The 23,652-nt window shown below is 32.3% G+C and overlaps 1 protein-coding gene across 1 annotated transcript in view; it reads right to left on the reverse strand.

Moving 5' to 3' along the window:
* Nucleotides 1–23,652, reverse strand: part of ABI3BP (ABI family member 3 binding protein) — a 144,446-nt gene that overhangs the window by 76,518 nt on the left and 44,276 nt on the right. Inside the window, exons 6-16 of the mRNA XM_087721379.1 lie at nucleotides 22,684–22,745; nucleotides 16,128–16,176; nucleotides 14,939–15,010; nucleotides 14,292–14,384; nucleotides 13,434–13,511; nucleotides 11,650–11,724; nucleotides 10,344–10,418; nucleotides 8,669–8,740; nucleotides 8,326–8,397; nucleotides 3,264–3,341; nucleotides 2,698–2,769 (exon numbers count right to left, since the gene is read on the reverse strand). Of these exons, the coding sequence (XP_087577505.1) occupies nucleotides 2,698–2,769; nucleotides 3,264–3,341; nucleotides 8,326–8,397; nucleotides 8,669–8,740; nucleotides 10,344–10,418; nucleotides 11,650–11,724; nucleotides 13,434–13,511; nucleotides 14,292–14,384; nucleotides 14,939–15,010; nucleotides 16,128–16,176; nucleotides 22,684–22,745 (798 nt within the window). The remainder of the gene's footprint in view (nucleotides 1–2,697; nucleotides 2,770–3,263; nucleotides 3,342–8,325; nucleotides 8,398–8,668; nucleotides 8,741–10,343; nucleotides 10,419–11,649; nucleotides 11,725–13,433; nucleotides 13,512–14,291; nucleotides 14,385–14,938; nucleotides 15,011–16,127; nucleotides 16,177–22,683; nucleotides 22,746–23,652) is intronic.

A 23,652-nucleotide genomic window follows, 5' to 3' on the forward strand; every position in this document is an offset into this window, starting at 1 on the left:
AGAATTCTATAACCCAGACTACCAAATGTTCAAGCTGGCTTCAGAAGGGGGCATGACACTACTGAAAATATTGCAAATCTATGCTGGAGCATGGAAAAATCTCAGGAATATCAAAGCACATCAATATCTGTAAGAAAGCTGATTGTGTTAATCATAACAAACTGTGGAGAGTCTTGGAAGACCTGGAATGTCAATACATTTGTTCAAGTTATGCAGTCACTGTACATAAATCAGAAAGTCACTGGGCAAACAGCATATGAAGGCACTGTTTAGTTCAAAATAGAGAAAGAAGTATGGTAAGACCTTTCTTTTTCAACACATATGCCAAAGCAATCATGTGAAAGCTGGAGTTTGAAGAATCAAAAGATACAGTAAAGATTAAAGGAAAGACCAATTTTCAATATGCTGATGATAAAATCTCTTCTCAGAAACCAAAGATTGAAAACATGATCAAAAGGTTTATAGATAGATAGATAGATAGATAGATAGATAGATAGATAGATAGATAGATATAGATATAGATATAGATATAGATGATATATATATATATATATATATATATATATATATATATATATATATATATATATATATATATATATATAGAGAGAGAGAGAGAGAGAGAGAGAGAGAGAGAGAGAGAGAGAGATAGATATAGATAGATATAGATATAGATATATGTATGTATGTATGTATGTATGTATGTATGTATATATGCACATATGCACATATGCACACATGCACACACACACATATATACACACATACACACACACACACATACACATACTGTATATATCGTCTTTTCCTAAAGATAAAAAAGACCACGCATAGGAGTAGAAATGTCAAAATAACAATTGATGGTGAAGAGATCAAATGAGTACAAGAATTCACTTTAGTAGTATTGCAGATTGATCAAAGCAATGAATGCAGTTCAGAAATAAAGGGTCAAATTGCACTGGGTCATACAACAAGGATGAACATGAATAAACATGAATAGAAAGAAGGGATATCAGCTTGGCAACTAAATTCAGATTATGCCACGCTGTTGTTTTTCCAATAGTTTCCTACAGCTGCAAAAATTGAACCATGAAAAAACTAGACAAAAGGGAAATTGACTCGTTCTAGATGTGGTGTTGGAGAAATTTCTTGCACATTCCTTGGACAGCAACAGTGACAAATAAGTAAGTATTGGAGCATATAAAACTAGACAAATTACTGGTTGGAAATCATAAAATTCTGCCTTACTTATTTAAGCTATGACATGCAACTGAACTCACTGGAAAAGGGAGTTATGCTTCCAATGATCACTGGTAAAAGGAAATTAAGCTGCCAAAAACACAATGGCTAGACTCCATCAAAGCTGATACCACCCAGAAAATAAAACAAGAAACCATACACAATTGGGAAAAAATTAAAGAGAGCTGCCCATGGAATCACGGGGATTCAAACACAATTGAGCAGATAGTATTATCATCACACAATTCTATTATATGTCACTCTAAGTTCTTTATCTAAATGTATCCAAAGATGAACATAAATGTTATAATGCTCGTCTATACATTATTTCAATATATAGATCACCAAATGGAACAATAAGAATGGAAATCTCTTATGATTTAAAGCTAATTGAAAACAAATGTTCTGACTGTTCATGTTTGATAAACAACACTTCTGTATGCATTCAGGTTTTTATTGTACAATCATCCTGTTCTATTCATGGAATTTGTAAGATCATCCAGAAGTCATGGTTTTCTGTTCGTAGCCCTCCTGTGGTTTCTCACTTTCTCTCACTTTCTTCCTACCACAAAATTGCATGTGGGAGGAATGCTCAGAACAGCTTCTCAAGGCCTTTTTATTGATGCGACTGGAATCTAATCTTTCAGAAAACATCATTATTTTATTATTTGTCATTGTGAAAAGGAGATTTTTCATAGGAAAAATTTAAACTGACACAACCATAGTTTTAGCTGGAAAATTGTGAGCATCTTAGATCAACCTAAATAAAGAAAAAGCTAGGAAATTCCTTGAACCTAGGTATTCAGACAAATCAGCCATCAATAGACACATAGAGATAAATTATAATTACATAGCTTTCAAAAGCAACAATAAAAAGTTAAGAAGAAAACAAAAAGACCACAACACATATTCTCCAACAGCAACAGCAGGTATTAGCACCAAACAATCAGGCAGAAAATCTAATCAAGATATTATCAAGATATAATATGTACATACATACATACACACAGCTAATATAGACCTCTAGTTTCATACACATACAGAAACACATATATACAAATATATACTATAAGACATTGGTTTGATAATGTACTGAAGATCCACCAATCAGAAATGTTTGCATAATACCAAACTGTTATTTATGCTTTTCCGTTTCAACATAAGCACAAAAAGAAAGAAGGATTAAAACTGCATGCTTTCTTTAAGTGATTGTACAAGATGTAAAAATGCAACATGGCTCAAAGTTCCTTTTCACATACAAGATAAAATTAACATAAAATAATTGGTATTCCCCAAATCCTGAAAATAAAAATTATTAGAAGTTAATATACTAATGATAAAAATACATATAATGACTTTTTGCTCATATTCAAGTTCAATGAAGCAAAAATATAAAATCACATTATAGTGATTCATAAACAAATTAATATACATGCATGCTTAAAGTTCTTTAATTACCAGGTTTGTCATGCCATCTTTCTGGGGTGGCTGAAACTTTCCATTTCAATGTGATTGGGATTTCAGATGGTGCTGAAAAGAGCATCAACTTATATATTTAAATATATTTAAAATTGTTCAAGATTGATTTATAAACATATCACATAAAATCGTACATGCAAGGATCTTGTAATGATGAAGAAATTGAGTTAGAAATGGGCCAACAAGCTGATGAAGAAGATAAAGATGTAATGCATGTTTTACAGTATACAGTTTAAGATCTCAATGTTCCCAAAACAAATGAGTAATCAGTAGGCAGTCTACTCACAAAGATGGTTCTAGATAAAATGAATAATAATAATAATAAAAAGAAATTCATGCATATCTAAAATTTAAACTTTTAGAAATTCAGTTATGCACCACAATTTTCAAAACTTTTTTAGAGGCTTTAAAGAAGATGAAAATAGACCAAGATTAGTATGGAAGGAAAATTGTATTCTCGAACAAATTAATTCTCATGGAATGAAAATGTTTCTGATGAAATAGAATACTCAGTATAATCATTTCCAGTGAAAAAATAACTTTACCCAGAGTTGCCCTTGGCCAGTCAAGAGTTTTAGATGTTTTGGATGGGAAAGATTCCAAAGTAGCTTCATTTGTTACTGCTACGGGAAAAAATGAATGTATAAAAGATGGTGAGAGAAAAGCAATCTTAAAAAAAAGAAAAGGTTTTGCCTGTGGAAAAATGTTTCTGGTTATAGAGAATGAAGCATTTTCATAGTCAACATTTATTGCTTTTAATTCACCAATTTATTAGTTGTTATAAATGAAGCACTCCATTTAAATTTCACACCGGTAAGAATTCTGTTCATGAAAATTTAGCTGAATTTGAACAAATGCTGGACTACTTACAGCTTTTATCAGAGTCAATGCCATACATTACATTTAGAGATTTCTAACAATCTATTCAATCATATGGTTGGAAGGAATTTTAAAGGCCCTATACTCCCATCCTTGGTCTGTGCAGGATCTATTACAGGATTTCTGACACAAGGCCATCCACTTTTTCTGAAGATCTTTAGTAAAGAATGACTTCCAAAGTTATGTCATGCAAATAAACTGGCATGGAATTATAGGATTGTAGTGAAGAAATGAATCATTTGCTCATAGAAACACCAATCCAAAACACAATTTTGTGTATGCATTACAAAAACTCAATTATTATAGAGAGTTAAAAAAAGGATAACTTTCTTTTGAAAAATAACAGCAACTTTCTTCATTTATTGAAAAGAATACTTGGGAATTTTCTTTTTTCTACCAACTAAGACTTTAAAGCTGATACATTTCTATTTCTCAGTTTTCAAAAGCATATTCTGGAGTATCTTCTGCTACAGAATAGATTGGTAAATTGAAAAATATCAGGGAGAGTTTTTATTTTACCAAATCTTCTAACCTAACCACCACTTTTAAAGGTTTTGGAAAAAAAGGCAAGAAATCTTTCCATTCAGCTAAAAAGCTCTTCTCATTTACATAATACAATTATTTGGATTAGCCCATAATATGCATTTCAGCAAAGCAATGTGATTCAATGTGACTTACTTGTAAAATAGAAAAGCAAACAAACACAAAAAATAGCAATTATTCAGGGACAGAATAGCAGATCTCTCTATTGAGAACTAAAGAATAAAACCAAATATGTTTAACAATTATAACAAAACTTAAATAAGTTACTCAGTGCATATTTTAGTGATGAAAAGAGAGAAGCAAGTAGGCAGCTTACTTGGCATATTTAGCTCTGGTATTAAAACTGAAATATGAACTATTAAGCCATATATACAGTAAATACAGGCTGGGATCCAATGAATATGTTCTAGGAATTTGAGGTGCTGGGTGAAAATTTTGATTTATCTTGAACCACAAATTCAAAATCAGATTGTAATTGGCTGACAGAAAATGTAATTCAAGAAGTTTCTTTGGGAATCAGTTATAGTTTTTCATTGACTTCTAAATCAGCCTATACTGAGTGGTCAAATTATATAACCTCTGAAGTTGCAGGGAAATGTTGTGATTGGTACATTACATACTCAAGAGTAGGTTTCCATGTTTGTCATTTCTGGGCCTTAGAACTTGCCTCTGCATGGAAAAGGGCAGGATACAATATTTTGGCTCACTGACTTTTAATATATTAATAAAATAAAAGAACGTATACTTATTAAAGTAATCCTCAAGTCTTCATGTTTGAGGAAAATAAATAATGTGTTTTCATTTTCCATGGCTTCCTTTTTATTGTAGTTGGCACAATTATAGTGAAAGTCACTGGTGAAAGTTTTTAATTTGTCTATGTTTAATCCATTTTTTCCTAAAGCTCAAAATGTATTGACAAAATTTTAGCCCTCTGGTCAAATTATTAATTATTAAAGCACCGCAAAGCCATGTATATATTTTCACATTTTCCCAATTGATATTTTTCTATTTCACATAAATGTGTTTGGGATCAGTGGTGGCCTTACTGCAATCAATACTTAAAGTAAAAGTAACACATTTGTCTGAAGTGGTGTGGGTTTCCTGCCTAAGCAGGGGGTTGGACTAGAAGATTTCCAAGGTCCCTTCCATTTCTGTTATTCTATTCTTTTCTGAAACCTATAAAATCATGCAAAAAAAAAAAGTAAAACAAAAACATTCTTTGTTATCTCTAAGCTAAAAAGTTTAATTTGAGGACAATATGGGAAGTAATGTATTAATGTAATGCATAACTAATGCTTAGAATTCGAGGAGAAAAACACCCTATGAATAGGTTTTAGTGCTTGAAATTGCAGGAAAAAATGGGCAAGAATTTATTATCTAATTTATTATCCAAATTTAAATGGCAGGCAACATCTACCTCAATAATAGATTATATTTCTGAACAGTTAAGTATTGAGCTTCAACAAAATTAATGATAATACTTTTCTATGATGCACTGATCAGAAAGCACCTGGAATGCTATTTCTAGTTACCACAATACAAAGACGGTGCTAAGAAATTACAAAGAGTACCAAGAGAGAAAAGTTGACTAAGGGACTTGGCCAAATCCTACAGAGTGGTTAAATGAACTTGATATGTTTAGCCTACAGAAGAAAAGGCTAAGACGAGGCATGCATTCAAGTGCATGATATGATGGTGGGGCTTATTCTCTATAGTGTCTGAAGGTAAGAAAAGAACCAATTTGTGGACACTTCCCAGCTCCTAAAGTTGAGGAAGTTTTCAAGAAAAGATTTGACATACATTTGTCTGAGATGGTATGAGGATTCCTTCATTGGACAGGACATTAAGCTAGTAGACTTCTAAGATCCTTCAAGTACTATGAATCATATATAGTGCTATATATATTCATAAGAGGGATCTTTTCGTCCCTCTTATCTCTCACAAGTGGAATATTTCTTTTCTTTTGTTATTAAAATAATTAATCCATCAGCTTTCTTGATGGGAGACAAATTTATATATTCTATAAGGAGTCCTTCTATTGTCACCTTTATCATGAATTTAAAACCTTAAGCAGACCTCTGGCCTCAAACAATTTCAGGCCCAGATACGAAACAACAAAGTTATGAAAACATAGCACACAAATAAATACAATTCCTTTGCTAGGTGGCAAAATTCCACCTTTTACAAAGTTCTCTTGTAAAATTACTGCAACAGCAGCTGGTAAGGACAGAAGTTTAATATCCAGCGTAGATTAAACTAAATTTCTTCTGAACCATTTTTCCATAAGGATCACATTTCATCTATTTTCATAATCTTTACCTATTGCCATCTATCATTGCTTTAAATTTCCCTAACAACAGTTTCTGGAAATCTACCTTCCCCAACAGATACTAGCCTGATGAGAACACTCACACTTTACTACAAAATGTAAATAACATTTAGACCTGCCTGATCCATTTCCAGCATGTTACTATCACATGCTCTAAGCATTAACTCATAAGTCATAATGGAAATTAAAATTCCACAAAACTCTTAATCTTGTGACAGACAACTCCAGTCTAAATACCTGGCTAACTATGTGAACAACAACAACAACAACACTCTTATAATATTTGGAGAAAAAAGTGTCAAAAATAGGGAAATCTTTTAAAAAGTTAGATGAACTAAAAATTCTTTCTGATATATGCACAAAACATTTTTGATTTATGTTACTAATTAAATTTAAAGTCCGTTTACAAACATACTAACTTGAATAAATGTTTTTTTGTCAAAAGAAAGGACATAACCTAAGAGTTTTTATTAGGAAAATTGCATGAATCATAGTTTTTGGCTGAAGCAATTGCATTTATCCTATTTACAGTTACATTCAGATTATACATTCCGAACTATTTGTGTGCTGATAAAATATAATACCCATTTAAACAAAAAGTTCTTTTATAGAAAGTTTAAATTCATAATAATTAGGCCACCCAAATTGCTTCCTATAGAAGACACTAATTTTTATAACATTCTTATTTCAGACAACTAAACACTTAAGTATGTTGTTTGGACATATTTATTGAAATCTACCAAGAAAAGTTACTTGAAATAAGTATCAAGCAAAGTAGTAAAATCTTTCTTTGTAACATCAATTCATTAATGGATCAAAAAATTTAAAAAACACCTTTAAATCTATGATGACAATTTTTAAAATGTTTTTAATCCAATAAAAATAGCCTTATGATTAACTATCCTAAATTAACTAGAGATTCTTGTCCAATAATTTTTTTATCTTTGACAATATTGTTCAGCTGAAAGTATCTGAAACATATATTATGTGAGTTTAAAACATCCTCTCTCTGTCAATGCTCTCATAAAAATTGACCTTTCTGAAGTTGCTGTTTGTGCAGGAGAGAAAGTACGTTTTTTAGTTTAATATTCATGTAGTTCAAAACTAATATTAGATCCATCATCTTTTTAGAGGAGGCCCATTTCTAATAAGTTAAATATATTATTAAAATTCATTTAACAAATTACACACTTCCTGTTATAAAATAAAAAATCCACTACACAATATTTTAATTCTTTCTGATATATTCAGTGACAAATACTTTCCCCAAAAAGGCCATCTCCAAAGCTTTTGTTTTTCTTTCTTTTCAGCTTCAACTTCCTGCTGCTTAAATACGAGTTTTGTGCCTCATACAAAATAATAAACCATAATGTGAATTGTGCTTTTGTCTCAGCATGATGCAGAGCCCCTCCATTATGATTTAGTATTATGTATGTGAACTATGCCATTACGGCTTGATTAACAAAACATAAAGAGAAATCCATCTAACCCAGTTACAAAGACTGGATATGTTTGTGCATGCACATACTCTGAATACTGTATTGGAATCAAATAGGATAGCTTTCTTATATTTAGGAATATATTTCATTTCCGTACCTGATGAGAGGGCATTTTTGTTTCTACTCTGTAATTCTTCAGAGACAATTTGAAAATGATCCATAATAGCCTTTAAGCTTCCTAAGCGTAAACTCTGAGAATGAGGGTTTTTTACTGTGATTTTAGCTATATTGGTGCTGAACCAGAAGTAGAGTCCTCATAATGGAAGTGACTTTAGCTAAATATTGTTTTAACATATACAAAACAGCTTTATTTAAAAACTGCATTATTCAAATGTAATATTGGAGAAAAATAATTACCTGATTTTGTCTGTATAGTCTTTGGAACAGGTGTTTTGAGTTCTAAAGGAACTGGCTGTATTTTCTTTGAAACTAAAATAAAAGAAATTGTCATTTTAAAAAAATAAAACATTGGCACAAAATTTATATTAAGAAATTATGACTCTTCTACAGTAAGCCTTCATGGGCATAATTTAATGCCAATTAAAGGATTTATGATAGAAAGACTAAATCTATCATTAACACTAAAGAAAAACCTTAAATGTTATAAAGATGAAGTTTTAGGACTAAAATAATTCAAGAATGCTGGAAAATTTTAAAGGGGAAATTAATTAAAATTATATTAAAAATAAATCATTTTTACCTGATGGTTCTGTGTGCACTTGAGGCATAAGAGATGGTCTTGCTTTTGGAAGTCCTAGAAACTTGTGCAGATCTAAATATTAAACAAACAAAAATGAAACAAGAATAGCCACTGTATGATTTCACAAATCTTGAAAAATACTTATGATTTAATGATATAATATGGTAGACATAATCTTATATTTTACACACTCTCTGCTTATATAATGACGGTATAAACATTTTTATTAAATCAGACTGAGGGAAACAGACTTATGTCCACAATTAGGATCATTGCTAAGTGATGTTGTTGTAAAGCAAGTTGTCATGTGATTGAGCCTTGCTTAGTGACTGCAATCCTGGCAATCCCAATTGCCATCGTCAACCAAGAATTATACTTGTTAAGTGAGTATCAACCCAGATCCAAACCATTCAAGCTTGATGTCTCTCAACTCTGACCTTCAGTAAAGTGAGCAACTGCCTACAACTCCCTCACCCACCTATCTTTCCCAACCCATTGAGGAGCGCTGCAATGTCCCTAACTTCAGGCATGGGTCATACTGTAAGTCCCTTTGTACAATGCCATTGTATCTTTGAACATTCACTGTACAAATGATTGTAAGTAGAGGTTACTTTTCTAAGTGTCTGTACAGGAGGCAAGAGAGGACAATGTGTATGGTTAGGCCAATGGCCAATATTACTCCAAAAAGATGGCTAATAAAAACAAATACGTGAATCTATAAAATACCCTGTTGCTCATCAGCTTGTAAAAGCTTGTGTTTTGAGAGTTGTATCATTTTGTTTTGTTAAAATGCAATTGAAAAAGATATTTACTGCAATCCAACAGAGTGATTCATCATGATAAAGATTTATTTCAGTGAGATTAAGCATATTTAATGTCTGTTGGATTATGGCCATTTCTTTACAAAAACAAAGCAATTCATTTTTGCAAGCAAACTGGAATTGATTGTGATGACTAAAATTACTATAATTAGAAAACAAGGGTAAACTCTGCTAGAGATTTTTCAATGGCATTCTTAAAGCCACAGCATTGTACACTGTTAGTTTACTAGCAAAGATGGCTTGGAAAAACCAAGAATTTTTCTTTAAGTGACATAAATGAAGTACTAATATTATTGGTAGTAAATCCTGCAAAGGCAAAAGATTCAATTCCAAGATAGGTTAATCTTCATCTAAGATTACCTTTTAACTAATTTTTTTAAAAAAATTATCATGAAACATGAATTTCAGAGGGTGTACAGTGTACTGAAGACAGCTTCACAAAACCAAAGCTGACAATAATGGCAAAGACCATAGAATCTCAAAACATAAGTGATCAGGCTCAAAATATTTTACTTTGGACACATTATTTGAAGATTTAGATCTCAGGAAAGGCTTCAATTCTGGGAAAGGTGGAAGAAAAGAAAGAAGAGGACGACAACAAGATAGATGGACTCAATTACAATGGTGATTAATGCACTGCTAAAAGACCTGAGAGATCAGATTAAGAGTAGATTGTCAAGGGGGGGGGAGGAATTCTATGTGATTTCTAGAATAATAAAAGACTTGATGGCAATAATAAAAAAATCAAAAGATACATTAATGCAAGATATTTAATTGAGTTAAATATCATGTTGGTATTACATATATTAGTAGCACTATTCAGTAGCTTTGCAATGTGTAAACAAAGTATTTACCCAATGTGTCAAGTGGCATTTCACTCATAGGAGATTTGCTAGGTTTTGAAGATTCCAGTTCAGTTTCGGTGTGAGCTAAAAGAAATCAAAAGTAACTAACACCTTTTCTTTAGAGAGTGTGACCAATTATATGGCATACTTCAAACAAAGCAGGTTTCACTAGATAATAATTTTTGTTTTCATGTCATTGCTCCAAAAGCTGTGTTGCACTTAATAAAGGAAATGGAAATATTTCAGTGAGCAATTAATAAAGAAATATTAGATGACATGAATATTTTTCAAAATCTTATTGTTGAAATATTCCTGGAAAAGACACAGGAAATAAATTTTCCTGAGAAATAAGTCCCTTTGAATAAATACAAAAATCATCTTTTTGTTCTTCAAAAATAGTGAAATGTTATTAATCTTGGGAAATCTGTTTCACCTGCTACTATCATCAATTTTTTTCTAGTTCAAAAATTCTGTTGCTTATTCTTTAAATTTCTGAAGATGGGGAACAATCATTTTCTTATCGTTTAAACAGAGAAAGGTAAACTTTTGTTAAAAACTTTTTTTGTATAAACAGGTTCACTTAATATATATATATTCTATCTATATTCATGCTTCATTGACAGGAAACAAGGGCTTTAGGCCAAGTCCTTCACCCACTCCCCCAAACACTTTTTCTTCACTACCCTCTTCTCTCTGGAATATAAACTGGGGAGGGCTTTGATTAGCAGTCTTTATAATCATTTGAACTATATTTCAATAATTATAAAATATTCACAAGCTTATTAAATGATTCATTTTTGGACTTTGAAGATTTAATTTCATTTCCAGAGGTTTAAAAAAAGTTAAGGCCATTTTTATAAGAACTATTATTTTTCATCAGTCTTTCACGACCAGATGTTTTCCAGATATGACAGAACTACAGGCCCCAGAACTTAGAGCTAATAGAACTATTGGCCATGAACTATACTTCCAGCTTATATAAAGTGAATCAGATTGAAAAAACCTTTCCTTACTTTCTGTCAACATAGCACTGACAGTTCTATGCATAAATTTCCACAAATTAAAACTGAATAATGTTATACAATGTGCTGTATTTACATGCTATTACTATGCCCCTATCTACGCAACTATTTGGGGCACAATCTCACAATTATTCAAAAAGTTGACCCATGCTTTAATTAGAAATTCATTTATGATATAGCACCTCATAAACTGAAAAAAACAACCCAGTTCATCATTGTGGCACTGTTTCAGTTCAGTACATGTTAATTTGTAATTCAAAACAGCAAAATAAAGCATGGAAAGAATATGTTACCTTGATTGACTGCAGAATCTTTTGAGACACCAGGAGCTGTAGGTTTACTCCTTTCCAAATTTTGTTCAGTCATAGCTGTATGAAGATGGATGGACGAATGGATGGATGGAGGGAGGGAGGGAGAGAGAGAGAGAGGGAGGGAGGGAGAGAGAGAGCGAGAGAGAGCGAGAGAGAGAGAGATTGAGATTCAACAGCAGACTGCTATTTGGCCCAGAGTTGATAGTTAGGGACCCTCTTACAACCCCATTCTGAACAAGGAATCTGCATGAAGATAGTTGTTCAAATGGCATGTTTATTTTTTCCAATGCAAAATTTACTGGAATTGGGTGTGAAGTGAGCTTGATCACATATAAATGTCCAATCAGGTTCTGAAAGAATATGTACTCAAGGGGACTGTATGATTACAGTCGTTCCTAGGTTTGCCTTCAAGCAAGAAGTAATCAAATGAGTTACAAATCCCTCAACCTTGTATTTCATCTGACTAATTTATCATATAAGGGTTCAGAAGGAGACAGATTCTTGTATTTTTTTCATTAGCTGAATCTTACCCTAAATCTTCACACCCATCTGTAATTCTACCAGCTGTCTAACCTCTCAGAGTTGCCTTGATTTTAGTCTCTCAATTCATTTTTGGAAGGGAGTATGTACAGCTGTTAGGTTTACTGCTGTAGTATATTCCAGATATTTTTCTCTCATTCATCTATGTTTGTCCCAGTAGCTCACTTATCATCAGTTTCTCTTATTAGTTTCTAATTCCTCTTATTGTATTAGTTTCTAATACAATACAAACCAACAATAGTATCCTAGTTTGTATTACTCTTATATTTGAGCTAGGCAGGTAAAATATTAGGGAGTCTTTGCCCCAGGACTTCTACTGGCAAGGTAAGTGCCATCTGGGATTCAAATCCTGATATCAAGTGTCAAAAGTGGCCATATTAGCTACCATATTATCCAGTCACAATATGAACAAGTACTGTAAGAACATATGGGAGAAAGAAGACAAACAACACCAGTGCAAAGTAGCTGTAGGACATGAGAACAAACCACACTAATTTCCCAGAACCACAATATCCCAGACCCCTTAACAGCAGGCATCCAACAGTGGGTCAGGAATATGAAGAGCTGGATAGCATCTGGCCCACACACGATCTCCACATACTGGTTAAAGAAACTGAAAGTATTGCATCAATTCCTACAGTACCCTACAGACTCAATAATGCCTGATCAGTGGGACTGGGTGAAAACTATTTTTGACATATGTCCAGCAGTCTTCCCTAACACTAATGGACAAAAATAGGTTCCCATCCATGGATTGTATGCTGCACTGCCTAATCAATGGGGAAGGAAGACAAATTTATTGGAAAGAAGAAAAGAGTTTGCTCTCCTGCTGTCAGATCTCCACCTCCATGGAATGCTCATTCTATGGATAATCAGAAAAAAATGGCATCACTCATACTCATCTCCACCCATTGCATTTCTTATCAATTTGAGGAAACCTTCTTCTCTCACAGAATGAGAAGTGAATGGCTGGTTCTCTTCTCATACATCCTGCTTCTTTTTGAATTAAAACTTCACAAAACTGCACAAACACATTAATGTGTATTCAATGGTTATCTGGAAGTAATTGAATAAATGAGCACTAAAAATCAGGAAAATGTATGTCTCTCTATATGTTCTTCCAAATAATGTATGATGTGATTAATGTAAAATAATTTTAGCTCAATATAAATAAAATTAAATAAAAGTTCAAATAACTATATAGAAAGAAAGAACAAAATAATCACCAGTCTGGGATTGTGAGGTAATTTCTTTTACTTCTGATGTCTTTGATTCTGGGAGCCATTTTTGAGTTTTGTTCTTAGCTGCATAAAGCAAGAATGCACTTCTTAGTTTAAAAGGAAAGATATATCGCCTATATATGCAAATAAGTTTTATCACTCGTAGTCAGGCTGTCTGAATCAGTATACATTGATTTAGTTTACTACTTAAATTACTAAAGCTGTATTTTGGTTTACCACATGTTCAATCTAAATAAAAGTGCATGTATATTTAGTTTCAACTTTCCTTAATATGCCATATGCCTGAAGGTCTTTAATTTTATTTCAAATTTCCCAGGCAATAATTTTATTTTATATACTTTCAGAGGTTTTTCTACATAAATTTTCTGATACAAGCTTTAAAAAAATTACACTGTATTTAAATGCTTTTTGAAAACCTATATATTTTCCAAATGCATCTATCACAGGAAATGTTTTCTTTGTGCACATAATAGAAAATAGAAAGACAAATGATAAGTAACTTCAGCACTATCATCTATACTCTGGTTGAAATTGTTTATTTATTATGCTACATCTTGCTGAGTCTTCCAGGATAACAATATCCATAGTAAATAAACTAAACATCAAATAAATAATATATCTAAACAAAATCATAGTTATTTGAAAGAAGCATTGTAGGCCAAATAAACTGTCACATAAAACCATATCAAAAATTTCTGTACATTCTCATACATGATGTTAGCATACCATGAAAGTAATGTGGCATTTTGGTAGCTTGTCTGCCATTTCGCAACATTGGTTAAACATATGGCACTTCTATGTGAATGCGAGAAAAATTCTATTCACCCAAGGTTTTCTACTTACCTACACTTTGTTTTGGTTTTTCAAATATATCCAACCTTGGCGAAGATGCCGGTTTCTGTTTTGTTGCATTGAAATCAGGAACAATAAGGTGCACTACAATAAGAGGACAGATAAATGAAACAGTTAATAATTTAGAAGGGTTACTAAGATTCCAATCATGTAGAGATTAGTATCAGTAGTAGAAACAGTCAACTGGCAAAGTAGAGGTAGGAAAAGGATTATAGTTTCATCTTATAAGTATAGAAAATTATGTTATTTTTCAATAACTGCCAATAAGAGGCATCCATTACCATCCCAGAGACATGTTATGTAATTACAATACATCAACTTTTTAAAATCCCTTTACTTACTTTCTGGATATAGTAGAATCCCAAAATAAAAATTTGATATAATTCAAGTTGTGATAATGCTAACAAAATAAAGCATTACTGTTACCAACAAAGTTGGCACTACCAATGACTGAAAACTTAACTATGTACTTTGAATTTCTTTTTCATACAGATCCATTTGCTTGTACTATAAATTCAGTACAAACTAATAAGAATTGATTTAGCTATTATATCCACTTAGACTGAGACCCTCCCAGAAATAAGTTGTGAAAGTAAGCCACAGAATGTTTATAAAAAATAATGACTTATCTTAATCACCTATTATTGGTCCTGATAAAGGAGACTTCTTTAGAATTTCAGACTGTGTCCGATGTGTAATATTTTGAAGAACTGTGAACATAATAGGAATGAAACTGTTAGAAATCTATATACTTGTTTTGATGTAATAAACCTGACACATTATGGTTGATATGAAAGATTTTGAATGGTACTTATAAGATATGTTTTTATTAAATTATACATATTTTTATTTATAAAATTATGAAATACAATATTCAGTATTATGTAACATTATATAATGAAAATGGGGATCTCAAAGAAACTTCGGAAACTCCAGATAGGACACTAAAAAATCAAGGTGATGATTTTAATGAAAGAGCTTTGGCAGATACAAGAGTAAACCAGGTTCATAGTATGTTTAAAGTGCTTGGAGATAACAGAACATGTACCTGTTAGATTATGTTGCAAATGGAATTTCTAAAATTGAAGGAAAAACGCTATGTTTGAGAAATACATATATGAAAGGGGAACTAATAACTTGGTGGTGGACTAATTATCAATTAACATCAGATCTCTGAATTCCTGATATAATGAACACAAGCAAAATTAAAATAGGTCTCACCATTTGCTACCTTTCAGGCCTTTCAAAAGCTGTATACAAATTTATTAAGTGGAAAACAGTGGGGAGGTTTTTTGGTTTGCGAAAGAAACATACCAAACTATAGCACTTAAAAGATGATACTAGAATGTTTTAATACCCTACTTTATAAAGAGCACAGCACCTTGTGAATAATCAAAGTAAATATATTGATATCAGTACAGTTTTATTTGCAAAAAGCTTTTGATAGTTATTCTGCATAACCTTCCTTGATTCATTCCTGCCCTTAAGGCTACATAAGGAGGAATTCCTGCTTTGTTGCCAAACCATTGTGTGTGTTTTGGGGTGGGGGTGGGGGGTAGGGAAAGTAAACTCAATCCAGATTTTGTTTAATTTTCTGCAAGGATGACAAGCTCTGCTATATGACTTGACTAATGCAAGATTTCTCTCACTCTAAGGGGAATTGTCTGAAACAACTGAATTTGCTGAAAGAGGTATTTTAGAATATTTCCAGCATACTTAAGTTAAGCAGATGTATTTTTGCTCCAATTGCATATAGGCAACACTCATTTTTTTTCCATGTACAGTCTTTCTATTCTATAAATACAAGTACACAAAATCCCACATTACCTTGTTTGATTACTTTAACTGGAATAAAAGCTTTTGAATCTGGTATAAACTGAAGAAAAGAAAAGTAAAAAAATGGATACATGAAATACCTGTATATACACTTAAAGACACAAATATTGTTCATTCCTTCTAAAATTTATTTTTTCTCAATAGTGCCTATAACTTTCACATGCACAGCAAATGCATCAGATCACAGTTGAATTAAAATATTTTGTTTATTTCATAGTAAATGTTTTATGAAGTATTTTAAACATGTCATGAATATCCAGTCCAGCTGCTGAAGGTACCAGAGAATTAAAATGGTGGATATTGAAGGATATTGTATCTAAGCACTAAAACTGTTTCCAAACTTTTAAAGATTCTTAGAGGCCTTGGTCAGAATGTTCATTTGAAAAGAAATACCACATATATTCCACTCACAATCCTATAACAGAAAAAATAGTTTTCATTTGTTTTTGTCCAATGCTGATAATCCAGAGCAGTGTTGTCTGGGGAATTCTAGGAATTGAAATCCACACATCATAACATTGCCAAGGTTGAGAAAAATTGCTTTCTGTTCTTGAATGGCTAAATTATATTTTGGATGGAGCTCTCACATGTGTGCTTTTTGGAATTTGTTACCACTCTTTAAAGAGGCCCCAGAAACAAAACTTTCAATGTGAACTTCATAGTTAAACATCACCTCATGTTTTAGTCTAATGAATGAATGATTTTTTTGGATCCATTCCCTCAACATCCCAATTTTAATGCTTTGGCATGCATTAAACTGATATTGTATGATCAAAAAATCCTATAGATCCTTAATGACTAACATAATTGCTTATGCCATGATATTTTATACTCAAAATGAAAATCAATCAAAAGTAAGTATACAGCCTTTAAAATTCATTTTTTTCATGATATGTCAGGAACAAGCAATATATTTTGAGAAAAATGCAATGGAAAATAAAATTAATTAATTCCAGGTTTTTTAAAAAAAGTCAACATTCTCATTGCAATCCTATTAATAAGTAGTCATAAAATTATTATAATATATATCATTTGCATATAATAAGGCAAGGTCATTTTAGCTATTTATTGAACAAGTCAGCTACAAACCTGAATTAATCTTACATTTAAGTAAAATAATAATGGCTTGATCAAACTGTGTGAGTACAGGTGAACTGCTTCCCTTTTACAATACTCCCCCCCCACCCCTGCTCTCTCTAATAATCAAATGAATGAGCAAATTGTTAAATGGAGCATAGAGTGCCACAGAAACCTGAGAGGCCTAGTGCAGTACCAGCTCACCTGCCTCAAGCCTCCCAAGTTCCCTTTCATCCTGTGGATAACCCCACACTTTGCTTCCCATCCTTGGGTTCCCACAACCACTTGGGTCTCCAGCTACTCCCTTCAAAACCAGTCATTTATCTTCTGAAGATCTACAGAGCTCAGGAGTTGGTGTAGTAAAGGAGGACAGGATGCTCCTTTGCTGGACCACATCAGAGGTGGTATTCAGCAGGTTCTGACCAGTTCTGGAGAACCGGTAGCAGAAATTTTGAATAGTTTGCAGAACCAGTAAATACCCTCTCTGACTGGCCCCTCCCCCATCTATTCTCTGCTTTCCGAGGCTCAGCTGATCAGGAGGTAATGAGGATTTTGCAGTATCTTTACCCTCGAGTGGGGAGGGAATGGAGATTTTACAGTATCTTTCCCTGCCATGCCCACAGAACCAGTAGTAAAGTTTTTGAAGCCCACCACTGGACCACAAGGCAAAATCCCACAAGCAGCTGTCTTTTTCTGAGAGCAACTACAAAGCGCTAGGTTACATTGGTCACTGGGTTGAGGCAGCAAGATGGCCATTTGTGGGATTGTGCCATGTGGCCATTGGAGTGGTCTGTTCTCCTTCCTACCTGAGGTACAAAGAAGTTAATTGAGCAATTGGTAACTGAGGTGGGGAGGAGTATGTGGAATCAAGTGGGATGGCAAAGGAGGCAAAGTGCCCTTAGGGATCCAATGGGACAGGATGTGAGGGAGAAATTGGTGAGGGATTGCACTGCAATGTGTCTGTGGTCACAAGCAGACCATGGGACTGCTTAGCAATTGTAACTTTAAATCAAGTTATAACTAGCTTTGTGGAAAGGTGGGGATCTGTTGTAACTTCAAACTTCAAATGGTTGCTAAGTGACCATTTGTAAATCGAGGAGTACCTGTATTTTCCCCCCACGTGATCTGCAAACATTAATAGAATACTGAAATAAGTAAGTAATAGGCTGGGAACAAGCAAGATTCTGGATTCAGACAAGGGAATATATTAACCAAGCCAGAATGTATAAGGAAAATGCAATTTCAAAAGATCATTTGCTAACAAAAATAAACTATTATATCACCAAGCACTTTTTATCATATGTGGTGGACGTGCAATGAGGCAAAAAAATATTGGAAAAAGATTCAATCATGGTTAGAACAAATGGTGGAAGACCAAATCTTGTTTAAACTAGAAATTTTTCTCCTAGGTATAATACCGGAGGGGTTTAAGAAAGATATACTTTATCTAATTATACATGATCTAACTGCAGCACACATAACTTATGCACAATATTGGAAAAAAGAAAATACAATAGATAGATATAAAATAGATATAATCAGAAAAGTGTTGGCCTGTGCGGAAGCAGATAGGCTCACTCTTGAACTTAAAAATAAAGGGGAATCAGAATATTTTGAAGTCTGGAACAAATTTTATGATTGGTATAAGACAAGGTGACAAACTGTATATATTGTGACTGGACAGAAGGATAGACAATGTATTAAGTAAGCCAATTGTTAATGGTTGAGACTAGCTGTATATAATGTGAATGTTTGGTCACTTCAACTTCACAGTACTGCATTGTTTTAAATGTAAAAATAATAAAAATATATTCAAAAAAACCTATTATATAATGCTGAAATGAGTGGTCATATTATGCTAAGCTCCAAACAAAAAATGTTTGATATAACATTATGTATAAATTAGATCATTAAGTGAAGGTAACAATAGATCTACCTATTGACAAAATAGACAACAAAGAAACTATCAGGACCAGAACCAGATGCAGTCCATTCAATTTGAAGAAAAGAAAAGGGTTTTTTACATAGTAATGTGTGCGTAAATAGATATAATTTCTCACTGTCAAATGTGAAATTGATGTGCTTTTAACCAAAATATGTATCATATTGATACTGCATAAAACTACTATAATATTATTATAGTAATAGTATTATAGTATAAATATAGTATAGAAGGTGATGAGCTAGGATTGGGAACAACTTTTCCTACCAAATATGAAAGCAAAAAATAAGGTTTATGACAAAATTAAGTTATGTAAGCACCATTTCCATAAAAAGAATCCAGTCAATCAGATAATTATTTATTTTGAAAAAGGTGAACTATTTTGAATTACAAGAAAATGTTAAATATACACTTATTGCAGAAATGGGTTGCTGCCAGTTTGTCCCAGATTGGGCAAACTGGTAGTGTGGTGGTGGTAGGCTCCACTCACCTGCCCAGATGTGTGAGTGTGTGTGCACACGAGCAAACTGGTAGTAAAATTAATTGCAACCCACTACAGCCTTGATGTAATAGCAATCATGCACTTACAAAGATAGTATTCTTTTAAAACTAACTGCAATTTTTTGGACTAAATTCCCTGCTGACTGTACAGACTGAGAAGCAGTTTTCAAATTCTTCAGAAATTATTAGTTTTTTTGGAAACAAAACCAAATGTGCTGATATTTTTACTCATAAGCTAACAAATAATGGATTTTATATTCTCTGGAAAAACACTTGGTAACAGGCCATAAATTCATATAATCTTTCTAGTGAAACATTAAGTTGTCACCAAAGCTTAATCACAATAAAAACTGATTAAAACAATAGAGAGAGAAAAGGGTTTTTTTACATAGTAATGATACAAAGTAAGAAAAATTCCGAAAGTCCTTTGGACATTCCAAAGTCTCAGTGCTCTGACAAGTTCGAAAGATTTGCCCACTTAATTTTTAAACTTAACTTTTATACTAAGCTAGTTGGGGGTGTGGATATTTTTTTTACCTTTTCCAGTGTAATATTATAATATACCTTTTAAAGAAAATTGGTCTAATACAATATTTCATGTTATTGGAAATTCTGAAATCCTGATTTGAGTCTCTATTTATTCACAATAAAAAACTATTTTTATATAGCAATGCCTTTTCTTTTTTCAATTTGATCACAATATGGATTCATTATTTAGATATACCATGTGGCTATTTCATTTAGCTAAATGCATAGTTAAGTTAATTTACTTATTGTCTACTAACTACTGAAATTGTTTTTGTTTATTTGCTATGCTACTGTGGATTTATAATTTGTCTCACGATATTCAGTTTTGTATCCTAAGGATACAAAGGAAGAAAAATTCCAAAAGTCCTTTGGACATTCCAAAGTCTCAGTGCTCTGAATAAGAGCTAAGGGAGAATGAAAATAGCAGGTTTATTCTTGCTCCTTTCTCTGCAGGTAGAAGCAACACCTATTGATAACAACTAAAAAGAGCTTATGCTCTTACATATAAAATATTTGGGGTATAGGGGAAGAAAAATTTAAACATAGATGCAATTTTCAGAGAGCAGTTTTCTAACTCTAAATATGCCAAATCCATCATGAGATGCAATGCTGGACTATACATATATACTATATTTAAATTCAAGATGGATTGCTAATATATTCTCTAACATACTAGAATGACATGGGGGTTTATTGGTTTCTGTCCTTTTCTTTTCTGTTACAAAGATTTTATCTTTGTAAGCTGCCCCAAGTCACCAAGAGTGAATTGGCTGGTCATGTACATTTTCTTAATAAACAAATTAACTAGGATGTAGGAGCATGTAAATTAACTAATCTGAAAATTAACTAGGATATTATAAATCAAACAAATCACTATACTACAATCAGTATGAAGGGATTCAGCTTCTGATATTAACAGGATGATGATGCATGACAGGAAATTTTCTTAAACTCTAAAATAAAGAAAAAAGATTGAAGAAAGAAAGAAATGGAAGAAAGAAAGAAAGAAAGAAAGAGAGAGAGAAAGAAAGAAGGAAAACCCAATTCCTAAGAGGTCTTTAAGGGGCATGCATAAGCGCACCACCATGCATACTGTCCCTGTCCTAATATTCCCTTCTATTTGTATTTGTATTTAATGTATTCATAATCATGTCTATACTTATATCTGTTATCTAATTCATGCTTGATGAAATAAAATAAAATAAAAATTTAAAAATCCATATAGCAGTCATAAAGGTATCTAAATAAATGGAACAGTTAGAATTTCCCATTTAGAAGATTCTGGATAGCTTCATATTAACTTTTATGATGTGATCTTGCCTCCTTGAGAAGATGATGTGATCTTGCCTCCTTGAGAAGATGCCAGTGACCATAATTGAGCCATATATCTACTTGGCCTGTTTAAAAACAACTTCCATTTATCTGGAAATCATATGTTGGAAACAACTCACCAATCTCAGATCTGTGTTCCTGTGTTCAATCTTTCTGTTTGCTCCTTAACTCGTGGCTCCTTGACGTGGGTCAGCTGACTAATTTTTCTGGGATTAGACTCCTGGACTGTTGTGGATCACATTTCCTTCTCTGTCATGGCTATGCTCCACTTCCCTGAATCTGAGCTCTCCTATGTCTTGATTTGGGACTAAATTCTAAACTATATTTTTCAAGGCATATATGTGTCTGCATAGCCAGTGGCGTAGTTGTTTTTGTAATTAACTGGAATACTATTTGTCAATAAACCACTTGTAAATAGAGTTGGTGTGTTTGTTCAATCTGAACCAGGACACTGAAGAGTCAGACATTTCCAAGGTGGTACTTTCAACAATCTCCAACAGCATTAAATACATAGTAATCTAAAAGTAAATGTTGAAGTGTACAAGCAGAAGTGGAGATGCTTATAGCTTAATACTGTCTGCATGTCTTCATATTAAAATATTGTAATGGTGTACCTTATTTATGATGAAAATTAAAATAAGTGTTAAAAAAGTAATTTACTTGTGAATTAAAATAGATACTAGTCTGCACTCAGAAAAACAAAAATAAGCAAAGGAAAATATCATAATCTTGTACATATCAAAGGTAAAATAATTATAATCTTAGCATTTAAGCTCTAAAAATCTTCTTGACTAATTCACATATTCAAAAATGGATTTAATATAAAATACAAACAAGACAATTAAATCCAATTTATCTTCACCTTGATTTATAATTGGATGGAATATAGTTCTGATGTGAAAAGTGAGTAGCATTTGTAGGTTCCCTGAACAGGATAGGGTTAGGGTTAGGGTTAGCAGTATTTATATATTTTATTAAATTTTATAAAGGAAAAAAATTAGATTAATATTTGATATATTGTACAGGAAGAACTTGAGCTACTGGTCATTTAACAACTATTTGAAGTTCATTTAACATTTATCCCAACTTTCAGCCATAATGGGCAGGCAATTTTCCTGCATAGAAAATATGCCAATAATAAATATAAAACTAATTTTCATTGCATACCTGTGTTTGGATTTTAGGCAACTTGTAGTTGTTCTGAAGTTCTCCATTTTCTTTGTTTTTACCTGACATAAATATATATGTATATATGTAAAAACCCTCCAATAGTCATATAAAGATACATAAACGCACTAATTTTGTAATACCAAATGTAATGTGATCTCATACTATTCCCATTTTTATATCACAGTTAATGATATTTTAATGAATGTATTGCTCTATTCCTTCAGCTATAATTAAACTCCAGCTGATTTCTGTAGTGGATAATATTTATGAGTAAATATTCATATTTTACTTTATTGCATTCCCCTAAAGACAATTCTATAAACATATAAAATAGTATATTTTATATACTATTTAATCAAAACACACACAAATAAAAAATAATCTCATACAACTAATGTCAATTGCAGATCAAATAAGATGTCAAAAGCTATTGGCATAAAATTGTATTTACAACTATTGTTTGGATGTTCTGTACTCCTACAGCAATATGTTTCAAAATCTAGGTTTAGTCATTGTAAGAAGATCTACTCTCATCTTCCTGCTGACCATATTCCTGGTACTAGCAGAATGGAAATGGAAATCTTCCTAAAGATTGTAACTTGAATAGGGCCAAATGAAAAAAAGATCCAAAAATTCAAATAGCCTTGGCCTAGGTTTTATGCAGCTTTTTAAGCTATAACTAGTACTATTCATACATGTTTAGAAATAGGCTATTATTAACTGAAGAAGCAAGATGTTTCTCTTTTATGCTTTCAAAATCAATTGCCTGGGTTCATCTAAACTAAACATTTAACCATTTTCAAGCTCAGTCCTTTCAATAGCATGTTATATTACCCTAAAACAAGGAATGTAACAATATTTTACATAAACAGGAATGGGCATATTTGGCACAATAGGTTTAGTTATACTAATGAATCTTTTATGTACTTCACTAATTTCACTTTAGTTCTTTTTTCATTTGTTTTA

Source organism: Thamnophis sirtalis, unplaced genomic scaffold, assembly GCF_051295495.1.
Source record: "Thamnophis sirtalis isolate CommonGarterSnake01/CBP01778 unplaced genomic scaffold, rThaSir2_p1.2 scaffold_8, whole genome shotgun sequence".
NCBI lineage: Eukaryota > Metazoa > Chordata > Lepidosauria > Squamata > Natricidae > Thamnophis > Thamnophis sirtalis.